At 54.1% G+C, this 25,436-nt stretch overlaps 5 protein-coding genes across 5 annotated transcripts; 3 read left to right on the top strand and 2 right to left on the bottom strand.

The window, feature by feature from the left end:
• Window positions 1-8,814: 8,814 nt before the first annotated feature.
• B0I36DRAFT_319443 (lactose permease) lies at window positions 8,815-11,028 on the top strand (the record flags this gene model as incomplete). Its single annotated transcript, XM_046153417.1, has 6 exons — window positions 8,815-9,019; window positions 9,082-9,294; window positions 9,366-9,627; window positions 9,695-10,287; window positions 10,373-10,603; window positions 10,727-11,028. The coding sequence occupies 6 exons, from the start codon at window positions 8,815-8,817 to the stop codon at window positions 10,837-10,839; spliced, it is 1,617 nt and encodes a 538-aa protein (XP_046016052.1). The 3' UTR covers window positions 10,840-11,028.
• A 2,200-nt stretch (window positions 11,029-13,228) lies between these two features.
• On the bottom strand, window positions 13,229-14,394 carry B0I36DRAFT_319440 (uncharacterized protein). Its single transcript, XM_046153416.1, has 3 exons — window positions 14,211-14,394; window positions 13,719-14,157; window positions 13,229-13,686 (listed from the first exon to the last, which is right to left on the bottom strand). Exons 2-3 carry the CDS (start codon window positions 14,146-14,148, stop codon window positions 13,307-13,309), a joined length of 810 nt encoding a protein of 269 aa, XP_046016051.1. The 5' UTR covers window positions 14,149-14,157; window positions 14,211-14,394; the 3' UTR covers window positions 13,229-13,306.
• A 2,921-nt stretch (window positions 14,395-17,315) lies between these two features.
• On the top strand, window positions 17,316-18,602 carry B0I36DRAFT_319438 (ribonuclease H-like domain-containing protein). The gene has a single exon (XM_046153415.1). The coding sequence runs from the start codon at window positions 17,711-17,713 to the stop codon at window positions 18,389-18,391; it is 681 nt and encodes a 226-aa protein (XP_046016050.1). The 5' UTR covers window positions 17,316-17,710; the 3' UTR covers window positions 18,392-18,602.
• Window positions 18,603-19,599: 997 nt separating this feature from the next.
• Window positions 19,600-20,463, bottom strand: B0I36DRAFT_239161 (P-loop containing nucleoside triphosphate hydrolase protein; the record flags this gene model as incomplete). Its single annotated transcript, XM_046149670.1, has 2 exons — window positions 19,600-20,247; window positions 20,308-20,463. The coding sequence occupies 2 exons, from the start codon at window positions 20,461-20,463 to the stop codon at window positions 19,600-19,602; spliced, it is 804 nt and encodes a 267-aa protein (XP_046016049.1).
• Window positions 20,464-23,840: 3,377 nt separating this feature from the next.
• On the top strand, window positions 23,841-25,062 carry B0I36DRAFT_286541 (uncharacterized protein). Its single transcript, XM_046151605.1, has 3 exons — window positions 23,841-24,150; window positions 24,220-24,285; window positions 24,349-25,062. Exons 1-3 carry the CDS (start codon window positions 23,992-23,994, stop codon window positions 24,832-24,834), a joined length of 711 nt encoding a protein of 236 aa, XP_046016048.1. The 5' UTR covers window positions 23,841-23,991; the 3' UTR covers window positions 24,835-25,062.
• Window positions 25,063-25,436: the final 374 nt, after the last annotated feature.

The raw sequence follows: 25,436 nt of genomic DNA, 5'->3' as shown, positions 1-25,436 counted from the left end.
AGTGTACAGAGCCCAAGAAACCATTCAAACCGGTACCAACCCAAGCAATCAGAGCATGCTATGTGGCAGAAGAAAGCGAACCAAACGAAGGGACGCCGCCACTCAGTGAGGCAACGACACCTGAGACGCCCAGGACGCCCACCATATCGGCAACGACGCCGCAAGACGTTGGGGAAATGGACTCGAGCAACCAGAGTAACAACGCACCCGACGATGACGTAGAGCCATTTGTGTTGGCTTACGCACGCAGCGAAGAATACGACTCCCCAGAGATAATGGAGAGCCAGTACGACGAGCCAGAAAGCAGCGAGCCTAACGACTCCGACAAAGAAAACCAGCCGCCGGGAGACGACGAGATCCCCCGAGGAATCCACGATACGGGATACGAGGTAGAGACCTTCGGCTGGGACAACGCGCCGGCCGCCATGCGAGAGCTAGCGCGGACCAACCGCCGAAGAAACAACGGCGAACACGGTCAGATGTGGGACGCACGGGCAGCCGACCTCTCGGCCCCGGAGGGGACCACCACCGGGATGTTCAGAGATACCGATGCACTCGCCAACTGGCGGAATAGGGTGCATAACGCATGGGTAACGACTGAGGGAACTCATGACCCCCTGGAGTCGAGACCCGGAACCCCGGGAAGCTGCGAAGACACCCAGCTGGACGAGAACTGGGAGAACGAAGAAGGCAGCGACATCGACGGCTACGAAACCGGGATTCGGTTTCAAGGCAAGCCACTCAAGGAAAAAGATGACCCTTTCGACTGGGCCATCGCAGCAAGAAGGTACCAGACACAACTCGCATACCCCGGAGACCACCGGTATATGCTAAGCTGGGAACCAATGCACGCCACCATTCTATGGGTATACTGCTACAACGATGGATGTTATCACCACTTCGGAGACAAAGTACGCCACCAAATATCCCCGCGCCGGCAGGAGGGGACGCCAGTCCCACACCCCCTGCCAGGAAACGTTCTACGGGAGTGGCAGCCAACCTTCGTCGACGGAGCATACGAACTAGCAGACACGTATGAATACCCCAAAGAATGCGTGTTAGGAGGAAGGGGCAGAAAGCGTTGCATCACGAACAACTGCCTCATACACGTACAACGAAAAATCGAAATCCTGCAGCTCGCCGAAACCACGCGGAACCTCAATGAAATCTGCGACGACATTCGGCAGGAGCGGGACTTCGTGGAAGTCTACCAAGGGCTCAAGGATCGAGTCGCGGAACCAGGGACGATCGCGCGGGACTACCTCGACGAGCTCAGCGACCACCTCAACGAAGTCATGGCGTTCATCGATCAGAATGGGCTAGTTCCAGGATTCAGCCGAGCAGAGATCCGCGGAGCCGGGATCATGATCCGCGACGCGGCCGAACGACCTACTGGGCTAAGCGCCTACGATCGACGGAAGACGCTATGGAAAGATATCGAGGAAGCATGGAAGGAGGGGCTACTGGACAGAGGGTACACTGCAACCACCATCCAGGCGGAAAAAGACCGACGGCGGGCGAAGGAGGCTCGTCCCCGCCGATCTTAACCCTTGCGTCCTCCTATCCATACCACGGGAAATGGAGCCCGACAATCAACATCGTCGTCAACGGGATTCCATGCACAGCACTCATCGACAGTGGGTCCAACAGGACCTATGTCAACGCACAATGGGTAAACAAGTGGGAAGTCCCTTACAAAGACAAGGAAAGACCCTACACACTCGTCAACATTGAAGGAGCATATGTGCTCTACGACAACGGATGGATACGGCGGGAAACTCTACCGCTACAAGTCGAGTTCCCCGGACACCAAGAAACCATCACCTTCGACATAGCCAACATTGGACGAAACCAAGTCATCTTGGGAAGTAACTGGCTACGGAGCAGCAACCCCACAATCGTATGGGAAGACAGCATCCAACTCCACTGGCAACCCACGATACACAGCATCCGGGAAGCCATTGTCATGGACGTACTAGAAGGAGTACCCAGCGACTACCATGACTACATCGACGTCTTCGGATTCAAGAACGACCGAGGACTGCCACCACACTCGAAGTGGGACCATGAGATCAACCTCAAGGAAGGCAAGGAGCCTAATTTCATGAGAACCTACAAACTCAACCCCGCAGAAAGCGAGACCCTCAAGCAGTATGTCAAGGACATGCTGAGGAAACAATTTATCCGGCCATCTCAATCACCTGCCGGATTCCCCATCCTATTCGTACCAAAGAAGGACGGGAAAAAGCGACTCTGCGTGGACTACAGGAAACTCAACGAGGACACCATCAAGAACCGTTACCCACTACCCTTGATCTCGACACTCAGGGACCGACTATTCAAAGCCAAAGTCTTCACCAGCCTTGACATGCCGGACGCCTACAACTTCATCCGAATCAAGGAGGGCCACGAGTGGAAAACCGCGTTTCGTTCGGAAGCCGGGCACTACGAGTACCTCGTCATGCCTTTTGGACTCACGAACGCACCCGCAACCTTCCAAACCATGATGAACGAAATCCTCCGAGAATTCATCGACATCTTCGTTGTCGTCTACCTTGACGACATCCTCATTTACTCCGAAAATTACGAAGACCACGTCCAGCACGTACGGAAGGTACTCGACAAGTTCCGGGAACTACAGCTCCTCGTCAACCCCAAGAAGAGCAAGTTCAACCAAGAGAAAATCGACTTCGTCGGATACACCATCACCCCCGGGCAAGTGCATATGCAGACCAGCAAGACCGATGCACTCCGCAACTGGGAGATCCCTACGACAGTCACGGAGGTGCGCAGCTTCCTGGGATTTACCAATTACTACCGAATCTTTGTCGAACACTACAGTGACCACGCAAAACCCCTGAACGACCTTACTAAGAAGGATTACCCGTTCAGATGGACAAAGGAGCAACAGGAGGCGTTCGACAAACTCATCCAGATCATCCTCAGCCACCCTATCCTGTGGATGCCAAACCCGGAACTCCCCTTCGAGGTAGAGTGCGACGCCTCGAAGTACGCAATGGGAGCACAACTGGGCCAACGGGACGAAAAGGGACGGCTGCACCCCGTCGCCTTTCTGTCCAAAACATTCTCCGGACCAGAACTCAACTACACAGTTGGAGAGAAAGAACTACTCGCAATCGTCACCGCGCTTCGAGAATGGAGAGCCTATCTACTAGGGTCCCCGCACCAGATCCAAGTCTGGTCGGACCACCACAACCTAAAGGACTTCACCACCACAAAGGACCTTACCATGAGTGAGAGACTCTCGCGATGGTACGAAAAGCTAGCGCAGTATGACTTTGTCATTCACTACCGCAAAGGGTCCAGTAACGCCAGGGCGGACGCCCTCAGCAGATACCCCAAGCACGAGGGGACAGCAAACAGTAGTCACCCAATCCTGAGACAACACGAGGACGGCACGCTGCGAATCGCCGCAGCACTCAGCGTCGACAACTGGAACCGAGACCTCCAACGACTCGTCGTACACGCAACTCTCAACGACATGGACGAAATCAGACAAACCCACGCGGATGACCCGCGATACGACACCTCCAGGATCGACAAAGGAGTACTCAAATACAGAGGGAAAAGATATGTACCACCCAAGGTCCGGGACGAGCTCATCCGAACCATCCATGAACACCCGCTCAGCGGACATCAGGGGGTATATAAAACAATCCAACGAACGCGCAAGCAGTTCGACTTCCGGGGACTCAAGGAAGCTGTCCAAAAAGTCGTCAACAACTGCGTCATGTGCGCCAAAGCCAAGGCATCACGGCACAAACCGTACGGAGAACTCATGACTATCGCACCACCCGATAGAGCGTGGAAGGCAATCTCCATGGACTTCATCGTCAAGCTACCTAAGTCCAAAGATCCCGCCTACCAAACCGCCTACGACAGCATCCTGGTAGTCACCGACAGACTCACGAAGTACGCACTGTTCGTGCCATGTAGAGAAGCGATGACGACCAAGCAACTCGCTTGGATAGTCAAAAGAGAAGTCATCGCACACCACGGACTCCCAGAAAACCTCGTAACAGACAGAGACAAGCTCTTCACGTCACACTTCTGGAAGGACCTGATGAAGCAGCTAGGGATCAAACACAACATGTCCACGGCGTTTCACCCGCAAACGGACGGGCAAACAGAACGCATGAACCAGAACATCGAAACGTACCTACGCATCTTCATCAACCAAAAACAGAACGACTGGGTCGAACACCTACCCACAGCCCAGATCGCGTACAACACATCGGCGAACCAAGACATGGGAGTAAGCCCATTCTTCGCCAACAAGGGTTACGAACCCACGGAACCCTCAGCCCTTGCGGACTCACAAGTGCCGGAAGCATTCGTCGAAGCACAGAACCTCACGAAACTCCAAGAAAAGCTTCGGGCCATGCTCAAAAACCCCAAAGACAAGCAGAAGGCACAATACGACAAGCACAGGCTGAAGGGACCAGCCTATAAGGAGGGGGATAAAGTCTATTTGCTCCGCAAAAACATCAAAACCAAACGCCCAAGCAACAAACTGGATTTCAAAAAAATCGGACCATTCGCCGTCAAGAAGGTACTGGGACCACTTAATTGTGAACTCTCACTACCAAAGACCATGCGGATACACCCGGTTTTCCACACCTCCCTCCTCGAGCCAGCACCAGCCGACGCTGAGCTCGAAACACAACTTGAGGTCGAACCCGACCAAGAATACGAAGTCGAGAAAATTCTAGACGACCGCGTCAGCAAAGACACCAGGGAGTACCTCATCAAATGGAAGGACTATGACGACTCGGAAAACACTTGGGAACCCAGGGAGAACCTCACGAACTGCAAGGAACTCCTTCGCGAATGGGAAAACCGACCACAGAGCTTCCAAGAACAACCATGGAACTGGACGCGACGGGAGTACCAAGGACAAATGGCAGTCAAAACCGCTACCATCCAAAGAGAATTCACCCCACTCGACCTTTCGGAAGCATACCACTACATCAAGATAAGGAACGAGGGAAACACCCACCAAACTAGCCCCTACTGGTTTCCCCAGGGAGAGCCTGATCCCCTGGACCAGGAACGGGCAGCGTATCCGACGGAACAACATCGGGAGAAGTCGGGAACACCGAACTCCAGTCGATCACGTCAGGGACCCCTAGGGCCAGAAGATCGCCCACCGCCTGGCCCTCCTCACGCTCGACCTCCTCCAACTCGTCCAGTGAGGACAAACCACGGGAAACCAAGTCAAGGCCTTTCGATTTCAGGACGGACCGCTGCTTGCGCAGCCGCGTCAGACGAGCCATCGCTTCGTTCAGCGCTTGATGAGCCGCAGACAGGTCCGCCTCGGCCTCCTTTTCCCGAGCTTTCAGACGATCGTCCTCGGCGATCACACGATTCAAGGTCGGCGCTACCCAAATTCCGTCGCACGGCACGTTGGCGCGCAGACAGCCCACGCATCGCGAGCTTTTCGCGGACGCAGCACGGCATGTCTGACGGAGACGGTGACAACGGGAACACGGCATGATGTCGATGCCAAACTTCTCAGAAGCCAGGGCGAGGGAGGAGCGTTCTTGGACGACTTGTCGCGATTGACGCTTGTTGACGCGACCGGGAGACATGGTTAGCCATGAGGAAGAAAAGGGAGACGCACGACCAGCGGGGATGGTCTCACCTATATGTGGCGCTGAGGACAGCGACTAGGGAGGAGGGGAATGATGTGACGACCCGACCAACAGGTCGCAAGATCGGGCCAGGGACAAGGGCAGGTCATGCACGCGGGTCCAAGAAACATTACCTAAGCCACCATGATGAGTCATCCAGGACAGGACCACGCCAAGACCGTGGAACTGTGCCAAGAACTGTGGGACTGCGCAGTCCCAGTAGGAACTGCGCAGTGCGCCGATAGAACTGACAGTTCCAAGGCACGGCAACACAGTTCACGATGAAGGACAAAGGATATATAGAGCCAGAAGGATTTCCTTGTAGACAGTCATTACCTTTGTACTTCAGCGATCAATCTAAGTATCACCCTCACCCTTCACTTGACCTAGTCACTCAATTGATCCGAGTGTGATATCTCGCAAGAGACACGAACGACAACCCCCGAGACACGACAAGCACGGAGTCAGTATTGCATGAGGTTGCTATCTGCCTTATTCAGAACATAAACCCCGCCGCGCCGATCAGACGGTTGACCCCGGAGATCGGATCGTGACACCCTGCTGTGCAAGCCACGATGTGCCAACCCGCCACAAGTGGTAACCGAAGAGCAATCCTTGTCACGAAGCTGTTCACTCGGATTTATATACGAGGAAACCATCGCTTGCAAAGGATGCAACGACCTATTAATATTTTGTGCTTGCAGATAAAGTTCGAGCGACCCTTCTCAAGAATGCTTCCTGTCACATCCACTTCACCGACGCCCAAATGCGGACGATACAAAGCACCTTATTGGGGCCAGTCGTCTTGAGTACCAAAACCTCATCTTGCGACGTCCAATATGGCGTGCCCTCTGAGCATAGTTCGTAAAATACATTGCCTCACCTAAAGTCGTCCAGTCAGGTAATCTCGGAGATAAAATAGCACGGGAGCTCCGGACCGACAGTCCAGGCGCTAGAGGCTCCACATCGCTTAGTCACATGGTCAGCAGCTGTCTTGCAGTGGTCATCGCCAAGAAATTGAAGTCGTCACAAACAGGAACAGGGAGCTCCTTGTCTTGCAAGGTCGGTGCGAACGTGCTTTCTTGAGCTCGGGCTTTGTGATGCATAGCGGACGAGGCAGATATTTTAATGAAATCGACCTCAGAAACGCGCTCCCAATGGCAGACGCATAGATGAAGCACGAAAGGGCTAGGCAAGTAACAAAGACCTCATGGGTGTCTCGGAGACTTTTCTATGCCAGCGCTTATTGTGGCGCCATGCAGCAAGCCACGTGGGCTTGTCTCCGTGGCCGTCTGCTGGATCTCATTGACGGTTTTACCGCACGGCAAACCACGGCTGTCGCATAACTCTAGCGGACTTAGATTTGAGGTTAGTTCCTAACTGAGGCTGAAGTCAAGCCCGATTCATGGCCTGTATCCTAATCTCCAACGCTTTATCGGGCCCTGTGGGACTGTGTATAGCTTAGGTTAAGATGCGGATGCTCCGTTGTAAAGAGTGATAAGAAGGTAGCTACATGCAGGTTTAATCGACTTGCTTTTGGTCTAGAGTGTCTGTCGCAAAGGTTAGCCGAGCTATTGCTATGCTAGCCGCTTGATAGTTGCGCCTCGGGGAAGAATCAAGATATCGGTTCGATGCAGATAAGTGATTGGACTAGAGCGCGTTAGGTCTTTATGCATTGCCGGCGTGAAGCCTCGTAGTCTTCCTTCGGTCATGATAATTGTGTCTATGATGCCTCGCTCCCTTACTTAGTCTTTTAATTCGCTCAGAGCTATACATATAGCTGACGACAGTCGGACTGACTGTCCGGCCAGCCGGCTGGGTCCGTCTTTAACCTAATGCTTCCAGGGGCTTCGTCGAGCAGCTAGACGACCTGGGGTAGCTTGCATATTTGCATATCTCGCTTATGCGGACTTGCTAATATATCCCCGGCTTACGCCGAGCATGCACACAAATACTAGGCAGGTCCTGTCGTGAGGCGTCATGCTGGGGTGCACACAATTTGAGTACTAGGGCGCAACGCTACTGCACTACCCCCTTCAGACTGCTATGTTTAATCTTTGCATGTAGTTGGCGATGCAATATCCATGATGCTGCAGCCCAGTGGGCATTGCGAGACGCTCTGTCTGATCCAGTCGGCGTTGTCCTCCAAACCGCGTGAAAGCAACGTGGTCCATGCTAGTCGCTTGTTGCGACCTTGCCTTCGTCCTCGCGCTCATGGCTCTCCGAAGCCGAATCCCACTTCAGCCACCGGGCCGCTCGGCACCTCGTCGTTTGGAAAACACCCATCATGATTCCCATTACATTGAAGGATGGAGGAGCTCAACAGGCGCGCAGGATATGCAAGTTGCCGGATTGGGGGGCCAAAGCCTGGCTTACCCCAAACACTCGTGAGCTTATTACTGGCTGCTTGGCGGCTTAGGCAGGGTCTTGGCTCCAGGGACTGTCCATCCGTTGCGCTGTCTGGGCTGTCAGCTCTGGCCAGCGGACCATCAATGGAAGACCCAGCTCGGATCCGGACCCGGCTGGGCCGACCGGCAATACGCGACTCTGTGATGTGCATGTTGGACGGCCGGAAATGGGCAAAGTCGGACAGGCTGGTAGCCTTCATCCGGGTTGTTGCATGCAGTTGGCCAGCCAGGACCTCGGCGAGGACAAGCCGCGGCCGAGCAGGGGCCAAGAGGCTGCAAGCTTTCCAAGAGGGCCTTGGCTAGTCGGGCCGTCTCCAGCCAATGCCCTTACGAGCAGAGAGACGGACGCGCTGGTGCCTTTTTGCGTGTGGCCGCGACGTGGCGAGTGAGTGACCTGTCGTGGCACCACTTTTCCGAGTCCCTGAGCGGCTGGGGATTCATACTCCCGGCATGCCAAGCTTGAACAAGCTAGGCCAATGGTCCCGGCGTCCGGCTTCTGGATAAACTGTCGAACCGGGTCCCCCACGGGCTTTCCAGCTCCCGGGGTCGGCCCCAGGTCTGGGGTCCGGGGTATGTGCGTGGATGACAGGAATCATGCGAGGGTACTTACCCGATTGAGGGCTTCGCTGTCTGCTACTTAGTCCGGGGCAGCTGCTGCTACTCTTCTTGACATCCCAGGTCTCCTCCAGCTCGCGCGAGTCCACCGACATTCGACAAGACAGTCTCGCCATCGCTGCTGCGCGACCGCTATCATGGCCTCCAACAAGACCATGGGCCACACGGCCGACCCCATCGTCACCCGCCTCGTCGAAGAGGACAAGGCGCCGTGGTACAAGAAGCCCAACTTGCGCGTTATGTACGTGTGGCTCTTCATCTGCTGCATGGGTGTCGAGATCACCTCGGGCTTCGACTCGCAGCTGCTCAACACGCTGCAGTACTCGGACACGTTTAACAGATGTGGGTTGCTTCCTTTGTTTGCGCACAATCCCGCGCAATGCTGACTGGTGGTGGTGATGCAGACTTTGGCGACGGCTACATTAATCCCAAGACCAATAAGGTCGATATTAACCCCAGCCTTTTGGGCTTCATGAACGCCTGCTACCAGCTCGGTACCATCTTCGCCGTCCCTATCGCCCCCTGGCTGAACAACAAATTCGGTCGCCGGTGGTCTATCATGTCTGGATCTCTTATTATGATGGTTGGCGCTCTTATCCAGGGTTTCGCCCAGCACGGTAAGTCCCGCTCCCGTACCCAGAGCCGGGCCAATTGTGTGAGGCCAGACAGGTTGAACCAATCTGTGCAGTCGCTATGTACATTATTGCGCGTATAATCCTGGGTGTCGGCATTCTCTTTGCCATTATCGGCGGCTCAGCCTTGATCGGAGAACTGGCCCACCCCAAGGAGCGTGCTATTCTGACGTCGTTCTTCAATGCTTCCTACTTCCTGGGCGCCATCCTTGCTGCTGGCATCGCCCTGGGTACGGTTACGATCGATGGCGACTGGGCCTGGAGACTCCCGTCTCTCCTCCAGATCGCGCCGTCAGTCTTGCAGGTTGCCACTGTCTTGTGAGTCTCCTCGAGCGACTTTGATGTCCCTCTCTTCTTTCACAATATCTTGCTAACGGAAACACAGCCTCCTCCCTGAAAGCCCACGTTGGCTGGTCAGCAAGGACCGCGACGATAAGGCCATGGCGATCTTGGTCAAGTACCACGGCGAGGGCGATGCCGACTCGCTGCTCGTCAAGGCTGAGATGGAGCAGATCCGGACTACGATCAAGCTCGAGATGGAGAGCGCCAAGCAGACATGGTGGTCCGTCGTCTCCGCACCTGGAATGCGCCGCCGCACCGTCGTCTCCATCTTCCTTGGTCTCTTCACCCAGCTGTCTGGTAACTCCCTCCTGTCCTACTACTCGAACCTGCTCTACGAGATGATGGGCTACACCAACTCCTACGCTAAGACCCGTATCAACATCGCCAACCAGTGCTGGTCCCTGCTCACCGCTGTCATCATCGCCATCTACGTCACGAGGTTCAAGCGCCGCATCGCCTTTATGACGTCCGCTGGTCTCATGCTCCTGGTCTATATCGGCATGACGGTCTCTTTCTACAGCCTCCAGGTCGCCAAGGACAACAACACGACCAACCCCTCGGCGGGCATTGCGGCTCTGTTCTTCTACTTCTCCTGGCAGCCCACCTACAACATCGGCAACAACGCCCTGACCTACAGTAAGTCTCTTGGCCTGATTCGATCTCCCCTCGTTCCTATGACACGACCACGGTTACTGACACATCGCTTTCTCCTTCTCAATAGCCTACCTGCTCGAGCTCTGGCCCTACGGACAGCGCAACCGCGGTATCGGCATCCAGCAGATGTTCGGCAAGTGCGGCCTCTTCTTCTCCAACAACGTCAACCCGTACGCCCTCACCGCCATTGGCTGGAAGTACATGGCCATCTATTGTGGCTGGATTGCGTTTGAGGGCATCATCGTGTTCTTCCTGTACCCGGAGACCCAGGGCCGCACCCTCGAGGAGCTTGCTTTCCGTAAGTCATTCTGCAGTGATATACTTTCCGCCTGCCTGCTGGCTCGCTTCCTGGCTTGCAAGGCTATGTTGAAACGCTGTCTCGGTATCAATGCTAACTGCTTTTTCTTCCCCTCGCCAATAGTGTTCGAGAGCGATGAGCTCAACAACAGGGCCACCGCGGCCGTTGAGAAGCGCATCCACGGCGACGAGATCAACCCGACCGTTAGCATCGAGGAGAAGCGCACGGATGTCTAATCTAGTTCCTTTCGTGATCCCACCTCGGATGACGCGGAAAGCAGGTCGACATCTGCGGGTGTCGTCATTTTGATATCGTATATTTGGAAACTAATGCGGTGGGGGCGGGTTGGTGGAAAGTTTTCGTGTTTTGCCATGATAACTCCATCTCACATACTTTCAGAATGATCAAACCCTATGCCTTCTGGACATCAATCAGTTTGCATCAACACCGCGTGAAACGTGATTAGGCAAGAAGCCTGGCGAAGGACAGCAGCTTCCTGCCCCTATGTGATGAACGTGCAAGAGTTCAACACAGTAGCTGTGCAAACATTGTGCGTGATATCTACGCGTTCGTGGTCCGCCGTCGACGATCAATATCTAATGGCCGCTGCAGATGCCCCGAAGAGTCACCTTCGAAGAGACCGATGCGCCGTGTTTGTCACGAAGCTTGCCCGGCCTCAAACTCATGGCACATACGCTGATATATATGGCAAGCCATGGAGCTCACCCGCAGGGTGTTGATTTGACGGCTCCGCAGTCAGAACGCTGCTTGCCGCTGCCAGTGTACGACCGGAGTGCCCAGCAGGCTGTAGTGACAAAATCGACCCATTGGCCATAAAGCCGGCATAATCAGCGACACTCACACGCGTATCAGAATCAGCGATCTTTGTATCACGAAGAGCCCCTGCTTCTACTTGCCACGAGTATTTGTGCTAAGCTGGAACAACTAGCTTCTGGTGCATCTCAAGCATGGCGAGAAGTATCTCAATAGCCGGGGTCGTCATAGAATGAGTCCTGGAATTATGACCCACAAAAGAGGTTACGGCAGCCTCACGGGCATATCGGATATAGTGGGGAGAGGTTGATAGACAATAAGCAGGATTACAGAACTCCGATCACTTATGTGTCGACAGCAGGTGTAACCCCGCTTCGGCATAGAACGGCTGCTCCCGAAGGAAATGACTGATCTCAGCTACGAGCTAGATCTTCGTGCTGCACGTCATCTCACATGCCGTTAGATCTGCAGATACTAATCAAACTGCTGACTTCCACCGCTGCGGCAAATCCACACGGCCCCCACTGCGCTGGGGCTATCTCTTGATCTGCAAGAGCTCGGACCTCCCGTCGGATCTCTTGTCGGAGAAAAACCTGCGCCAATCATGGCTTTGCGGAGAGCCTCAGCCCTGGTGTACCAAGTGCTCCAATATTTGCGAGCCGCTGATGCTAAGGTTAGCAACGTAGATAAGGTCGACGTGGATCACCCCAGAATAGAGCCGGCTCTCGTTTAGGTAGGACCAATCGCCGACTCGGACAGAGTGCAAACGCCAGCATACTCGAGGCTTTCTCAGCCCTGCGAAGCACCAACCTGCACCGCCGAGGGCCGTCCCCGCACCCTTCGTATATTTGCTGATGTCAGCCGGCTACACTTCCTAGCTTGGATAAGCAGCCTCATTTCGCACAAGGCTGCGCTGGGAGATAGCACACTAATACGGAGGGTAACTATGCCACACGTGGGCGACAGCCTCTCTGCAACCAGCCGAGTGAAACACCCGGCCACAACACTTGCGGTTTGCGGGAAGCCCTCGGGGACCACGGCAGGACCGAGAGCCGTCTCGTAGGCTGCGGTAAGCACTAACTACTCACAGACGACCCGTGGCTCGCTTCGGTGGAACCGACGACTGGGGCGCTGCCAGGCCAATGAGACCTAGTGCTGATGTTGTCATACTTACGGGAAGCCGCCGAATAGGTATAGGGTGCGCTATAGATTATATATGGCCCGGGCGTCACGTCATCACTTGTTCCTTTGTTGTTAATCCATCACTGTCCTCCCCTCTCCAATCTACTCTACGATTGTGTATACCTCGATAAAGTTCTCCCTCCCGTTCCCGAAATGCATAAAATGCTTCCCTACGTTTTCCGTCGACCGCTTCCCCTGCAGCTCCTTGTCACGATCCTGCCTCCGGGGTCAACCGTCTGGCAGGGCGCTGGGGTTGCTGTTCTGCAGATAGGTAAAGCCTGCGCAAGATCAACTAACACTCTGCTGTCGTTCTCTCTTTGGGTTGTCGTTCGTGTCTCTTGGAAGAGATACCAGTCTCGGCAATTGAGTGACTAGTTCAAGTGTGGGTGAAACTGATACTTAGATTGATCGCTGAAGTACAAAGGTAATGACTGTTTACAAGGAGATCCTCCATGACCTATGTATCCTTTGTCCTTCATCGTGGTCCTTTGGATATGTTGGGATATGTTGGGATATGTTGCGATCCAACATATCCTTCGAGGATCTGCCTGGATATGTCGTGATCCCACATATTCATCCCTGCTGACATAAGGGTGCTTAATTACATAAGAAACCTTGGGTGTGCCTGCCCCGCGTGCATGATCCGCTCTTGTCCTTGGCCTGATCCTGCGACCTGTTGGTCGGGTCGTCACACGCCACTCTCCCTCCCAGTAGCCAACTGCAGCGCAATAGGACTGTTGCGTGCGTTTAAGGGCACGGTGTAATGGTCCTGGGACTAATGTTAGGGAGAACGTCCCAGTTGGTCCCGGAATTCCCCGAATAGCGATAGATCGTGTCCCCGTATCTGGAATAGATATGGTAGTCGGAAATAGCAACTTCGTCTGAGCCGCCGCCGATAACGTTCCAGTGCGTACCCGAAAGGTGGCGATACATGGCATCCTTGACCGTCGAGACCATTGCGTATCCACCAGCCCAGACCTTTTCGGCGCCTTGACCGATCCTCTGCCACTGCCAGTCCCGAAAGGTCCAAGTCGACTGGCGGTCGCTGCCCACGGTGTAGAGTTCGCCGTCTCCACCAACCGCACAACTCGGGACTTTGTTGGCTATCTCATCCCATGTCGTCCCCCCTTGTAAACCTCAACTATGTTGTCTTGTATACACGAATATACCGAGTCCCAGCCACCAGCAACAAGGGCTTTGCCCTCGCCGACATACGACCAGTCGTCGACCCCACCATTCCATCGCCAGGTGCTACGGCCGTCTGTTGCAACCCCATAGATTGTCGCCTCGGTGACAGCAAACCTTACGCCTCCACCACCGATCCGTTGCCAGGAGCCAGGCTGGCCATTGTATTTCCAGAGCTCTTTGTTGTCCGGGTTGGTCGCGAACAAACCTAGGCGGCCACCCCAGATGCCGTCTGCGGTGCCCCCGATCCACTGCCATGACCAGCTCCCCTCATCCCAACGGTATACTCCGGAGCCCCATCTGTCGAGGGCACATATTGTATTGGTCGCAGCGCTCGCGGGCGTTATGGTACCGGCCAGAGCTACGATCAAAGCGATAGTAACAAGAACAGAGCGTAGCCCCATGTCGACTAACTAGCGTAGCTGTTAGGGTGATGTGACGGCCAGCAAGGGAGGGTAATGCTTACGGGTGGGCAGTAGAGACAGCGCGTAGTTTTAGGAAGGCTGAGCGGGCGAGGGGACGTGGCGGTTGCGGTGAGGGTGGTGGGAGTGAGCGAGAGGCTTACTACTCGATCTTACTTGTATACATATATTTTCAGTAATGCAGCGATCTCCTCGTACCGGACTCGCTTCGACGTTTTCTTGGGCGAAGCTGTATTCGCGCAGCTAAGGCGCCCCAATGGATTGACCCTTGGTTCAACCTGTCGAACGGCTGGCCCGAAACCCCGGTTATGGGCCCATGTTGTCTAGGACAGGAAGGTTGCATCAATAGGATATGTAAGAGAGCCAAGTATTGCCCACTGAGGTCGGATCCGCCGATGGATGGCGGAAGATCCCGAAGGCGTTCTCGTCGTCTCATCGATCTGGACGTGACCATGATTACACGGCAAAACAGCGGCACCAAAGCCCCTACAGGTGTACCTGGCATGATACTTCACTCTCCCAAACGTGCTTGAGCAACTCCCAATTGCTTCCAAATCGTGATAACTATAGGACTTGGTGTTGTGTTACAGCATGCAGATGCGCGCGCGCCAAGCATGCCTGCCGCTGGCTGGTGGATGTTCCTGGTAATTAGTCCCGGTGCAGAAGCACGGGCTCCAATCCCGCCGTTATGATTGGTGGCTTAGCGAGGCGCGACTGCGGGTGTTGATGGCCAAGGCCTAACACCAGGCGCTAGGTGCGGGTAACTAAAATAGCGCCGGGTGAAGGCCGGTGCTAGCCACTATCAGGCAGGTCGCTAACGGAGTCGCTTTCATAGCAGGGTGAGTGGTCCATGCAGCCCCAAACCTAGCAAGCCAAGGACAATCATTGGGGGTGATGCCCCTCATGAAGCCAATCGCGGGAGTCGGCGCCCCTCATGCCAAGAGCGGACGAGCTAAGCGGGCTTGACGGCTTGATCATCCAAGGGCCGGCCCCAAAGCACTCCGATTTAATAGATGGCTGGGGACTGGCTTGGTTGCTCCGGTGGACTGAGTGCGACACAGGAACGATTCCGTCGATGAATGCTACCTCTAGCTAGGTACACTACACATCAGTGAAGGTACTACTAGTCTAGGGCGAAGAAGATAGCCTTAGCTTGCTACAATTAAGAAGTTACGCCTAATGCTCTTACGATATCATCAATGCGAGCGACGCAGCCGGCGATGCCGCCCTCTAACCACACGCTCTTCATTACAGAGCTATTAATGTCTGCCTCCCCTACCTCACACCCGTCCTCTAGGAGAAGGACGTCATAGCCCCTATCGATCGCGTCTTTAACAGTTCCGAGAACGTGCTAGGGTTCCCAGTGTCACAGCTGTCAATGAGAGTGTCAGAACTGGCAGTTACAATAATATAATGATGATTGATTGTGAACCCTATCTACGTGATATACTTGACTGAAATGGTGTCAAGTATATCGGTGTAGAAGGTTGACCCTTCAAGGGGGAGCTATGGGAGACTTGACTGGCAATATGTCAGTTCTGGCAGTCAGAGCCCAAGGGCCCTTCCCAGTGTCAAGTCAGTACTACCAGCTGTCAGGTACCATGCCCATCGGCGGGGGCCCGGCATTCGGCGTTATCTGCGTTAGTGCCGCTGTTCGTCAGGTAGTCGAAGGGAGTGGATAAGTCGGCCGCGACGTCATCGATGCAAGTGATGTCGAGTGGTGCTGTGGTAAGCATCGCGTGGTAATTTAGGTCCGACATTGTGTGTCCGTTGCTTGAAGGTGCGGTCATCTTTGAATATGAATTTAATAGATCGTTGTAGCTAGCTGTAGCAGCCTAACAAAAGGATCGACAGGTGAAATGGAACAAACGGCCGAAGTACCCATGCGGGGTCGCGCCGAGAAGATCGGGACCGAAGATTACATAAGGCTGCGGGTACGGCTGACAGCATCCAAGGATATTATGATCTTTATAAAGCAGCTCATCTCTCCCAGCGCCGATCTGGAGGTGCGTACCTTCAGCGCAACTTGTGGTGCGAGCTGCATACACAGGGTTCGCATGGTTCAAACACTGCGTGACGCGGATTGAAAGCTTCAGCAAGGCTTTCGCAGCATTTGAGTCCAATACTAATAAGTACAGCTAGAGATTATTAGCTCACAGTAAGTACACACGGACGCCACGGCGCGTAACTCAAACTATGCGGGTGGTTGGTCTTCCTTCTATGCATGCGACCGGTCAGGAAACTGGGCCACACGAGGAGCAGATGCGAACGAGTGCAAGCATTATGACTTCGCCTGGTATGCCAGAACGTGATACGACCATTCACCATGGAGCTTCCTGCCGGCAGAGGATATACTGTGTCGTTCAGAAAAGGCGGACAGACGTAGAAGGGCGCCAGCGATGCGTTCTCTCCTGGTTTGTTGGGTGCGAGCAACGCGCGGGGCGGCCGCCACTGCTGCCGCGAGGTCGCCGTCTCGCTGCTGCTTATGGACACGATGAGCTAGCTGCAGAGTCACCCCAAGGTGATCCTTGCAAGGCAGCAAAATGTCTGCGGCCCGCTGCGCCGCAACCAATGGGAACAGTCCCGTTCGCGAAACAGCACTCCTACCTCACCAGAATGACCTTGGCAGTATGCCATAGCGGACTACCACCGGCCTCAGAGTCAATGTTACACTCCGCCCATCCACCTTTCCGATGCGGCCACGCGCGCTCTAGTCGTGCGGTGAGCTGCGGGGCCAGAATGTGGTGAGCTCCTGTTCTGCCCCAGTAGCTGGCAAACTGGCTAAGCCTTCGAGCTTACTTGTGCATACAAGAATCGGTACCCAAGAGACCGCTGCAGCATGCTTGTGACCGATTTTACTGGATTAATGGGTCGCGTCTCGGTTGCCGTACCCCACGTGGTGCGACGTGGAAGTTCCCGAAATGGTCGTGGCTGCATGAAACTGTCCGTGTGGGTGTGATGGCGAAACCTGGCAATGTGGTCATCCCTGCCGTGAAATGCAGTGAATTCCGGTAGTGTACTCACCTCATGCTTTTCACAGTCATTACGTACCAGTCGGAAGTCGAGTTGTCTCACTATTTCGGACAGTCTATTGCAGCCTGCTTCAGCTTCTGCACGCCACGCGGCAAACATCCGACTCGATTGGTTGCCTTACAACATGCAAGCTCGCACAGATTCAATACTACCAGCTTGAGGTGAATTCGAAGCTTTCGCACAAGTGCATCGTCCAAGACCTTTTGTGCATAAGTTGCTATCGAATCACCACTTGCCACGTCAGCAACAGTGAATCCACCTCGCTTTTGCGTTGTTTCTAGATACAATGGCCCGTTGGTGTCTGACGTAGAGTGGTTCGGAGATGAAATCTGCTCTTGGAAAACTTCGATATCAGGTCAACCTCGGGAGCCATCGTTGAGCTTGTTTCCGGATCAGTCAGGACGCCTCCCCATCACCAAGCACAACCGCACTATCTATCTCGCCCACTTCCTCCGAGACTCCACAACCGAATTCCTGTGACTCAGAGTTAACTCCACACATTCGCAACACTATGGGAAGAGACGAGCACTCCGCCGCTATCGAACACATACGACAGTGGGCAGAGGATCGGAGATTTGTGCCCAGTCTTAGGTACACCGACAAGGTCCTTGATCAGATTGAAATCCATCATGACGACGACCTGTGGACCTATGTGGCATGCGACGATGCCGATCCATGCGCAGACTGCGGCGCACTGCCAGCTCACCTCGACTGCATAGTCATCGCCGTTGATGGTGCTTGTCATAACAACGGTACACCTTACGCATCTGCAGCCGTAGGCGTCTTCGTTGGGAAAAATTCTCCTCACAATATCAGTACTAGTTTGATGCTGAAAGACACAAAAGCAACAAGCCAGATTGCAGAGCTGAATGCCGGCATCTTGGGGCTTCAGCAGGCACTGCAAATACAGAGGCAAGGATTCGGCGAGGAAACCCTCCATCAGGTGGTCATCAAGGCGGATTCGGAATACCTGGTCAAAGGTATGACCGAGTGGGCGTCCCGATGGAAAAAGAATGGCTACAGGACCTCGACAGGCAAGCCGGTAGCAAATCTCGCACTGTTCGATAGACTCAACAAACTGGTAGAGGAGCTGAACGACCATAAGGTAGAGGTTATATTTTGGCATGTTACTAGGGACAAGAACCAGGAAGCAGATAGGCTGGCGAGTCGCGCACTGCACACGATCAAGTGATTTCTACTGCCAATGGTGGAGGACGGGAGTGTTAGATCTGCTAATTATTACTCGCAACGGATATCACGCCTATAGTTGATCGGCATGCGAAAAAGTGACCGTGAAGGCCTGGTTGGAGCATGACGTTTAGTTCAACCAGCCACTCTGGCTGCCCTGCTCTGGCACCGAGGCGGATTTGATAGGAACATTTGGTCGTAGTGCAACGAGGTCGCCATGCAGGTGAAAAACCACTCTCGTTTACCACCTCGCATGATATGACATATTGGCTGCATCGAGTCAACGTGAAGAACTTGCACTGACACTTTTCAAGGATACAAAGTTCAAGCTCGGCACGAAACTTGTTGATCTTGAGCATCGAAGGATTGCCGACACGGAAGAGGTGGCCAACACAGGCAGCGGGTCTGGTATCCGCGAGGCTTACAAGATCCGACGTGTTCTGTGGTTTTCGGTGCTAGCACTTTTGGCTCCATCAACGACGGATAACCAGAAGACTGGTGGTCGACGGTTCTTACGCGACACAGCCCATATCCGTTTCCCGGGACGGAAAGCCGAGGGCGGCGCTGGGTTCTTGCTAGCGATAGCCCAGAACCTCGCGCGAGCTGCAGGAGCACATTTAATCATCCTCAACCTCGAGGACTTTGACGACGTGGCCGAAGACTTCCTACAAAGGGGTGTTTACAGCTTCGGCAGGGGATCTGCCACTTCTCGCCCGGGCTTGCCGGACCTGACCCCGGCTCAGATCTTGGGGCGGACGTCGACTCACGAAATTCATCACATTGCATCCACAGTGAGAGTTACATCGCTGAACTCTCCCTGCTTCCGGATGATAGCGATACCAAGGAGCAGATTCTCCAAGCATATCTCTATGATTTCCGTGGAGTATTTGGCTTTTTCACAGCCGTTGCAGGTGTAGCTCTCTTAGTCAGTCTGCTGGCGAAGCCCACGACGAGGAACGGCCGTCGGCGTCTCAACAGAAGATGAAGAGAGCGCTGCTTCGTTACAAGCGTAACTTAGCCTTGCCAGACATAAAGCTCTACGGCCCTTGTCAACTGGAGCCGTATTCTTCCCCCTACTCTTGCTGGTAATCTAGCTCCTCAAGAATCAAGCCTCGGCTCAGATATCGCCCTGCCAGTTTCCTTGTTGTGTCACGAAGCTCATGCGATCCTGATACTAATATAACACACAAATCAATTACACTGAACTCAAGGTCAACGTGCGGATGTGATAGACTGATCCGCCTGTGGCGGGCTCGACATCTCGGCGTGCTCCTTCATCCACTGGAACGTGCAGTGCTCGACGGCGTCGGCCCATTGCTGCTCGCTCATCTGCGGCACCTCGAGGAAGTCGGCGATCCGGCGCATCTCGCCCGCGAGGTCCTTCTTGAGGTCGTTGAAGTGCACGAGCAGCAGGTTCGGCTGGTCCCGGGCCTCCCACCACTGCCGGGTGTGGCTCCAGAACGGCCATGGCAGGCTGCCCCGCGAGTCATCCTCGACCAGGTCGACGAGCAGGTCCCGCGGGTTGGCGCTGCTGGGCGGCTGGTAGGGCAGGCCCGCGCGGCCGGGCGTCTCGTTGATGAGGTGCCAGAACGCCGGGGTCGCGTTGGTGAAGTGATGGTGCGTGCTCCAGACCATGTCGCGGCCATCGCGGGCGATGAAGATGTACTTGACGTCTGGGTTCCGGACGAGCGCGTCCAGGGGCAAGTGGCTCTTCATGAAGCGCCGGTGTGTCTGGGCCGCGAGCATGCCGTGCATGACCTCCTTCGGGAAGCGGCGCAGATCGACCCACGGCGATACGAGGTTTGGGGCGAGGCTCGCATCGCCCTGATGTGTGAGTTGACCAACGATTTGCTGGACCCACTGTGTATGCTGTGGTTAGATCCCCCGATGGTCTGGACGCGTGATGGTGGAAGGACTTACAGTGGTGTCTGATTTGCCGTAGGTCAAAATAACAATGTCGTCAGAGCGCAGGGGCAAGTTGTTCCAGACTTGCGAGTCCATGTGATGGTTCTGCACCTCGCGAGTCTTGACAGGCATCTTGGTGGTGCCGTTCGCGGCGCTGGTTGTGATGGCCATGGTGGCTCGCTACAGTCGAGGTTTCTCCGGTTTCAAGATATTTGTGACACTGCACAAGGAGAGCCCGCAATAGGGAAGAAATGCTCAGCTTTATACGAGAGTTGATCCAAAGAATCAGGCCCACTGATGCTCAGCAGGTATCTGACGAATCATAGCAGCCCCGATGATTGACACAAACATGTGCCATGCCATAATGATCGTCCTGGACTTGGGGACATACGTTGATACCAGCATTCCTGTGATGACAAAGAAATGCTGGAAACAGGTGCCGATCATTTGTACTAGCAAGGTGTCAAGCGTTGAGAAGCCCATGCCCTTGATGACAATGGAGCCAAACTGGGCCAAAGATAGTCAGCATCATAGCGTATCCGGTTAAAATAGCTCCGATAGTAGCAGAGCTCGGTTATCGCCTCCGGGGGAGTCGAAGTTTGCTGCTCTTGTAGCTTCCGACACGCCTCGATCTCGAGTCTGCGTCTTGTCACGATCCTGCCTCCGGGGTCAACCGTCTGGCAGGGCGCTGGGGTTGCTGTTCCGCAAGATAGGTAAAGCCTGTGCAATAACAACTAACACTCTGCTGTCGTTCTCTCTCTGGGTTGTCGTTCGTGTCTCTTGGAAGAGATATCAGTCTCGGCAATTGAGTGACTAGTTCAAGTGTGGGTGAAACTGATACTTAGATTGATCGCTGAAGTACAAAGGTAATGACTGTCTACAAGGAAATCCTTCTGGCTCTATATATCCTTTGTCCTTCATCGTGAACTGTGTTGCCGTGCCTTGGAACTGTCAGTTCTATCGGCGCACTGCGCAGTTCCTACTGGGACTGCGCAGTCCCACAGTTCTTGGCACAGTTCCACGGTCTTGGCGTGGTCCTGTCCTGGATGACTCATCATGGTGGCTTAGGTAATGTTTCTTGGACCCGCGTGCATGACCTGCCCTTTGTGACGACCCGACCAACAGGTCGCAAGATCGGGCCAGGGACAAGGGCAGGTCATGCACGCGGGACGGCACACCCCAGGTTACGTAAGCATTTCATTATGTCAGCAGGATATGTGGATCGGAACATATCCAGCGATCCAGGATATGTGGATCGGAACATATCCAGCGATCCAGAGACACACCTCCTTGGAACCACGATGAAGGGCAAAGGATATAATGCGAAGGATTTCCTAGATAGACAGCCATTACCTTTGTACTTCAGCGATCAATCTAAGTATCATTCTCACCCTTCACTTGACCTAGTCACTCAATTGACCCGAGTGTGATATCTCGCAAGAGACACGAACGACAACCCCTCGAGAACACGACAAGCACGGAGTCAGTATTGCATAAGGTCGCTACCTACCTTATTCAGGACATAAACCCCACAGCGCCGATCAGACGGTTGACCCCGGAGATCGGATCGTGACACCCTTGTCCCTGGCCCGATCTTGCGACCTGTTGGTCGGGTCGTCACAATAAGGTCGCTTCGCTCCCTTATTCCTATAGCTAGAACTTAGTTTAGAGATAGAGCACTCTAATAGTAACTCACACACTCCTTTACTTACTTATCCCTTATTATCAACCCTGCATCTTATATAAGGATAAATATCCTTATATCGGACATACCTTCCAACACTATATTATGTTATTATCGAAACGGGTTTCTACGGCCCTAAGGAAAACGGATACTAATAACGGAGTAGGTATAACGGTCCGCTAGTATCGAAAATAGCCCTCTAAGTGGGGCGGTTAAATATGGCGCGGTTACTATACTAAGATATATGGAGGAAAAGTATCTTCCGTTTATGGACCTTATGTCTTCTAGAAATAGATATTACTTGCCCTACATATAAGACTTAATACCGCCGGACTAGTAGTTGGGTCGGTGACGACCAGCGAATCCCCGGTGTTGTATGTTTTTTGCATCTTGCGTTGTTTCGTTTTTTCTTGCCCCAAGTCTGGTCCGTCCGAGCCTTATATGATACAGTCGTTGTGTGCTGAAGCATCGTCTGTTTACTCATATTAGGTACAGCAAAACGCTTTGACCCACTCTGCAAGCGTCTCTTCCATGTTGCTTTCGTGACTCTTGATGGGTACATTTTAAACCTCTCTCCTGTTTTGGAATCCTACGCTACAAATCTTCCTCAACTTCCACGTCTAAGATGCGCTCTGTTATGATCCTGCCGGCCATCACGATGTCATCGCTGGGTCAACCTCGCTCGACCCGCGGTCGTATTTAACCCGAACTGAAGCACATCTTCGCCATTGGTTTCCCTGGCTGTATGCGATACCGCGGGTAGGTGCAAATGTACTAGTAGGTCAGAGGATGTACGCCTCGATAGTCCCAACTTGCGCTATAGTAAGTATCACCGTTAAAAAGAGAAAAGGAGGCAAGTTCAGAAATCCCAGGCCAGGTAAGGGTGGGCATCGACCTACCTCTGAGCCTGCGGTCATAGTGACGCTGGACAATGGCAAAACCCGCCAGACCAATCTGGACCAGGCCAATCACGATTGTGCAGATGAGCTCCGGGGCCATGCTTGTGTCGGTCTTGCTGATGCTGTTTGGGAAATCGTGTGGTGGATGGCTATCCAAGACAACATTCGTGATCGAGACAGGCGGGATGTCTGTGGGTGTGCTTGCCCACAGGACAGAAGAAACACAGCGGTGTCGTCTTTCACGCTCTCAATACCTGTACGTGGGGGGGTTCTTTATCTGCTGTTTTCATGGCCGGCCAGTCTATTTGATTGCAGCAATACGGGCGAGCCTCTTTCACTCTTATACCTCGAGACCGGCATGTTGCCATCTCGCACTGGCCCAGAAGTGCGCTGGTGGGAAAGGGCTTGGCGACGTGGAATACAGGCCCAAGCCAAGAGTACCCCGTCGATCAGACTGCACACAAAGGTCGACTGCTGCCGCCAACCACTCTGCACAGGCCCAAACCGATGTGGTTCAAAGCCGCGGGGCATGATGTGCTGCTTGGGTCAAGCTGTGAGGTTTAACATGGGATTATTGCGGAGAGCGGGCCTGGCAGTTGATGGTTTGGTAAGCAGATGACTTCCCTTTACTTGATGTCTTGGTCTTGAGGAGAAAGTATGAGCTTCACAACAAGCATAAGCGCTCATTGGTCAAAATTCGGACGACAAAGATCCACTATCGAACGGCGACAAAGACTGGATGGGGGGACCTGAGGGTGGTCGTCTTAGCCCCTCCTCCGCCCGTACTCTGTCAGCGGCGCGCCCTTGGCCGGATACCCCTGTCGATCAGGCAAATGGAAAGTGTCATGTGGAGCAGAAAATGGTCCGCTTTGGGATGCTTCAGAGGATCTGACTAAGCCCCAGGTAGCCTATAAAATCGAGCGCATCTTACACCAGTCATTGCTTTGCTCATGTATGTTGGTGCAAGTAGCTTGCTGTACCCTGCATCTGAATCAGTGCGAGCATTGTTCCCCCCAAAAACTGACGACGACACAGGAGCAGTTGGTGTGCTGCCAGATTGACTTCTCAACCACTTCCACAAGCAAGACAACGACCTGACAGGCGACGTCCAACATCATGGCAAAGCGTGTGGTACTTCTGATTCCATGGGATCCCAACTCCCCGGAACACGTTGAGGAACTGTTCCAGCAGCGTGTGCAATGCGGCTGGAACTCGAACCATGTTGAGAAGTGGAGAACAGCACAGGCTGAAGGCTCGAAATGTATCTACTGGGTTGTGAGTTTTCCGTACGCGGAATCAATCATAAACATCCGTCACAGTGCTAACCTCGGACTGCGGGCACAGGTCATCCCTGAGGATGCCCCGGACAGGAATGATCTGATCAAGCAGCACCTCGCGACTTATCCAAAGGTTCGTCACGCCGGATACCCTCGACGTTTTCAAAGAGATGAAGTGGCTCACACTTCCATAAAGCCTGGCATCCCGCTAGTTGACACCAGCACATCCATAAACGCAAAGCCCGTGACACCTTCTGGCGTGCAGTTTCAGCCTGTCGGCCACATCAGCCTGGACCCAGGCAACCCGAGTGCCAAAGACCTGCAACTCGACCTCCCCGCCAGCGGGTGCTACTGGATCACCACCTTCTATATCTCCACCGTGCTGCAGAGCCAGGGCCTCGGCGGCGCCGCCATGGCAGCGGCAGAGTCCATGGCTGCGCTGGAACCACTGTGCGCAAAGGCACTCGCTCTGGACACGCTCAAGGCCGAAGACCAGCGCAGAGAGGACATTGCCAATGCTTTGTTCGGGGGCGTGCCCAAGGTGACGAATCAGGAGTGGTACTCCAGGAGGGGTTATCAGTTGATCAAGACCGTGGTCAACCATTACCATCGGGAGCTCACAGCGATCCTAGGACCCGGGCACGAATCGAGCACGGTGTTTATGAAAAGAGATGTAGCCTAGATCCCCTTTGCCTATAGAAGTCTATTCTCGACTACACGTTAGGCACTGTTCGTTGTACAAACTGCCCAACGGGGCAAGGGGTCGTGTCGAACGACGCCATGGCCGAACCTACGCTCCAAGTCAAGATACCCGTTGACATCTTTCTAGCGGTGCTGCCTGGGTTTCCTTCCGCGGTCGTTGACCCTCATCGCCATTGGCAATTTCCAGGCAACGCATGTGGCTCGGTGGCAGATTGTAAGCCCCGGGTGATGCCGCTGACATAGCAGAGCTGACTCAGCGCTGGTTCGCCCTCGGAACATACGAAAATGTCGAGGGTGGCCTGGAAGTGACATCAGGGCGAGGTGCCTCTGAAATAAGCTAGTATGGCATCGATTCTGGACGGTTGATAGACGGAATATCTACATCGAGGAAGCACTAGAGACACGGTGACTTCTCGTGCCCTCTGATCCCCTACGACCTTTCCACTGCTCCCGCTTCGCGACCGTCTGGCTCGAAGTGTTTTCCTAACTGCCGCATCTCTGTAGAGTGTATTCAACATGGAATTGATGTGGAAAGAGGCTCGCTAGCCATGATGCTCATCAAAACGAATCACGAACAGTTCA

The sequence above is a fragment of the Microdochium trichocladiopsis genome (genome assembly GCF_020744255.1).
Source record: "Microdochium trichocladiopsis strain MPI-CAGE-CH-0230 chromosome Unknown B0I36scaffold_3, whole genome shotgun sequence".
NCBI classification, from domain to species: Eukaryota; Fungi; Ascomycota; class Sordariomycetes; order Xylariales; family Microdochiaceae; genus Microdochium; species Microdochium trichocladiopsis.
Note: the sequence above shows the minus strand (reverse complement) of the source record. Positions and strands in the feature narration are given on the sequence as shown.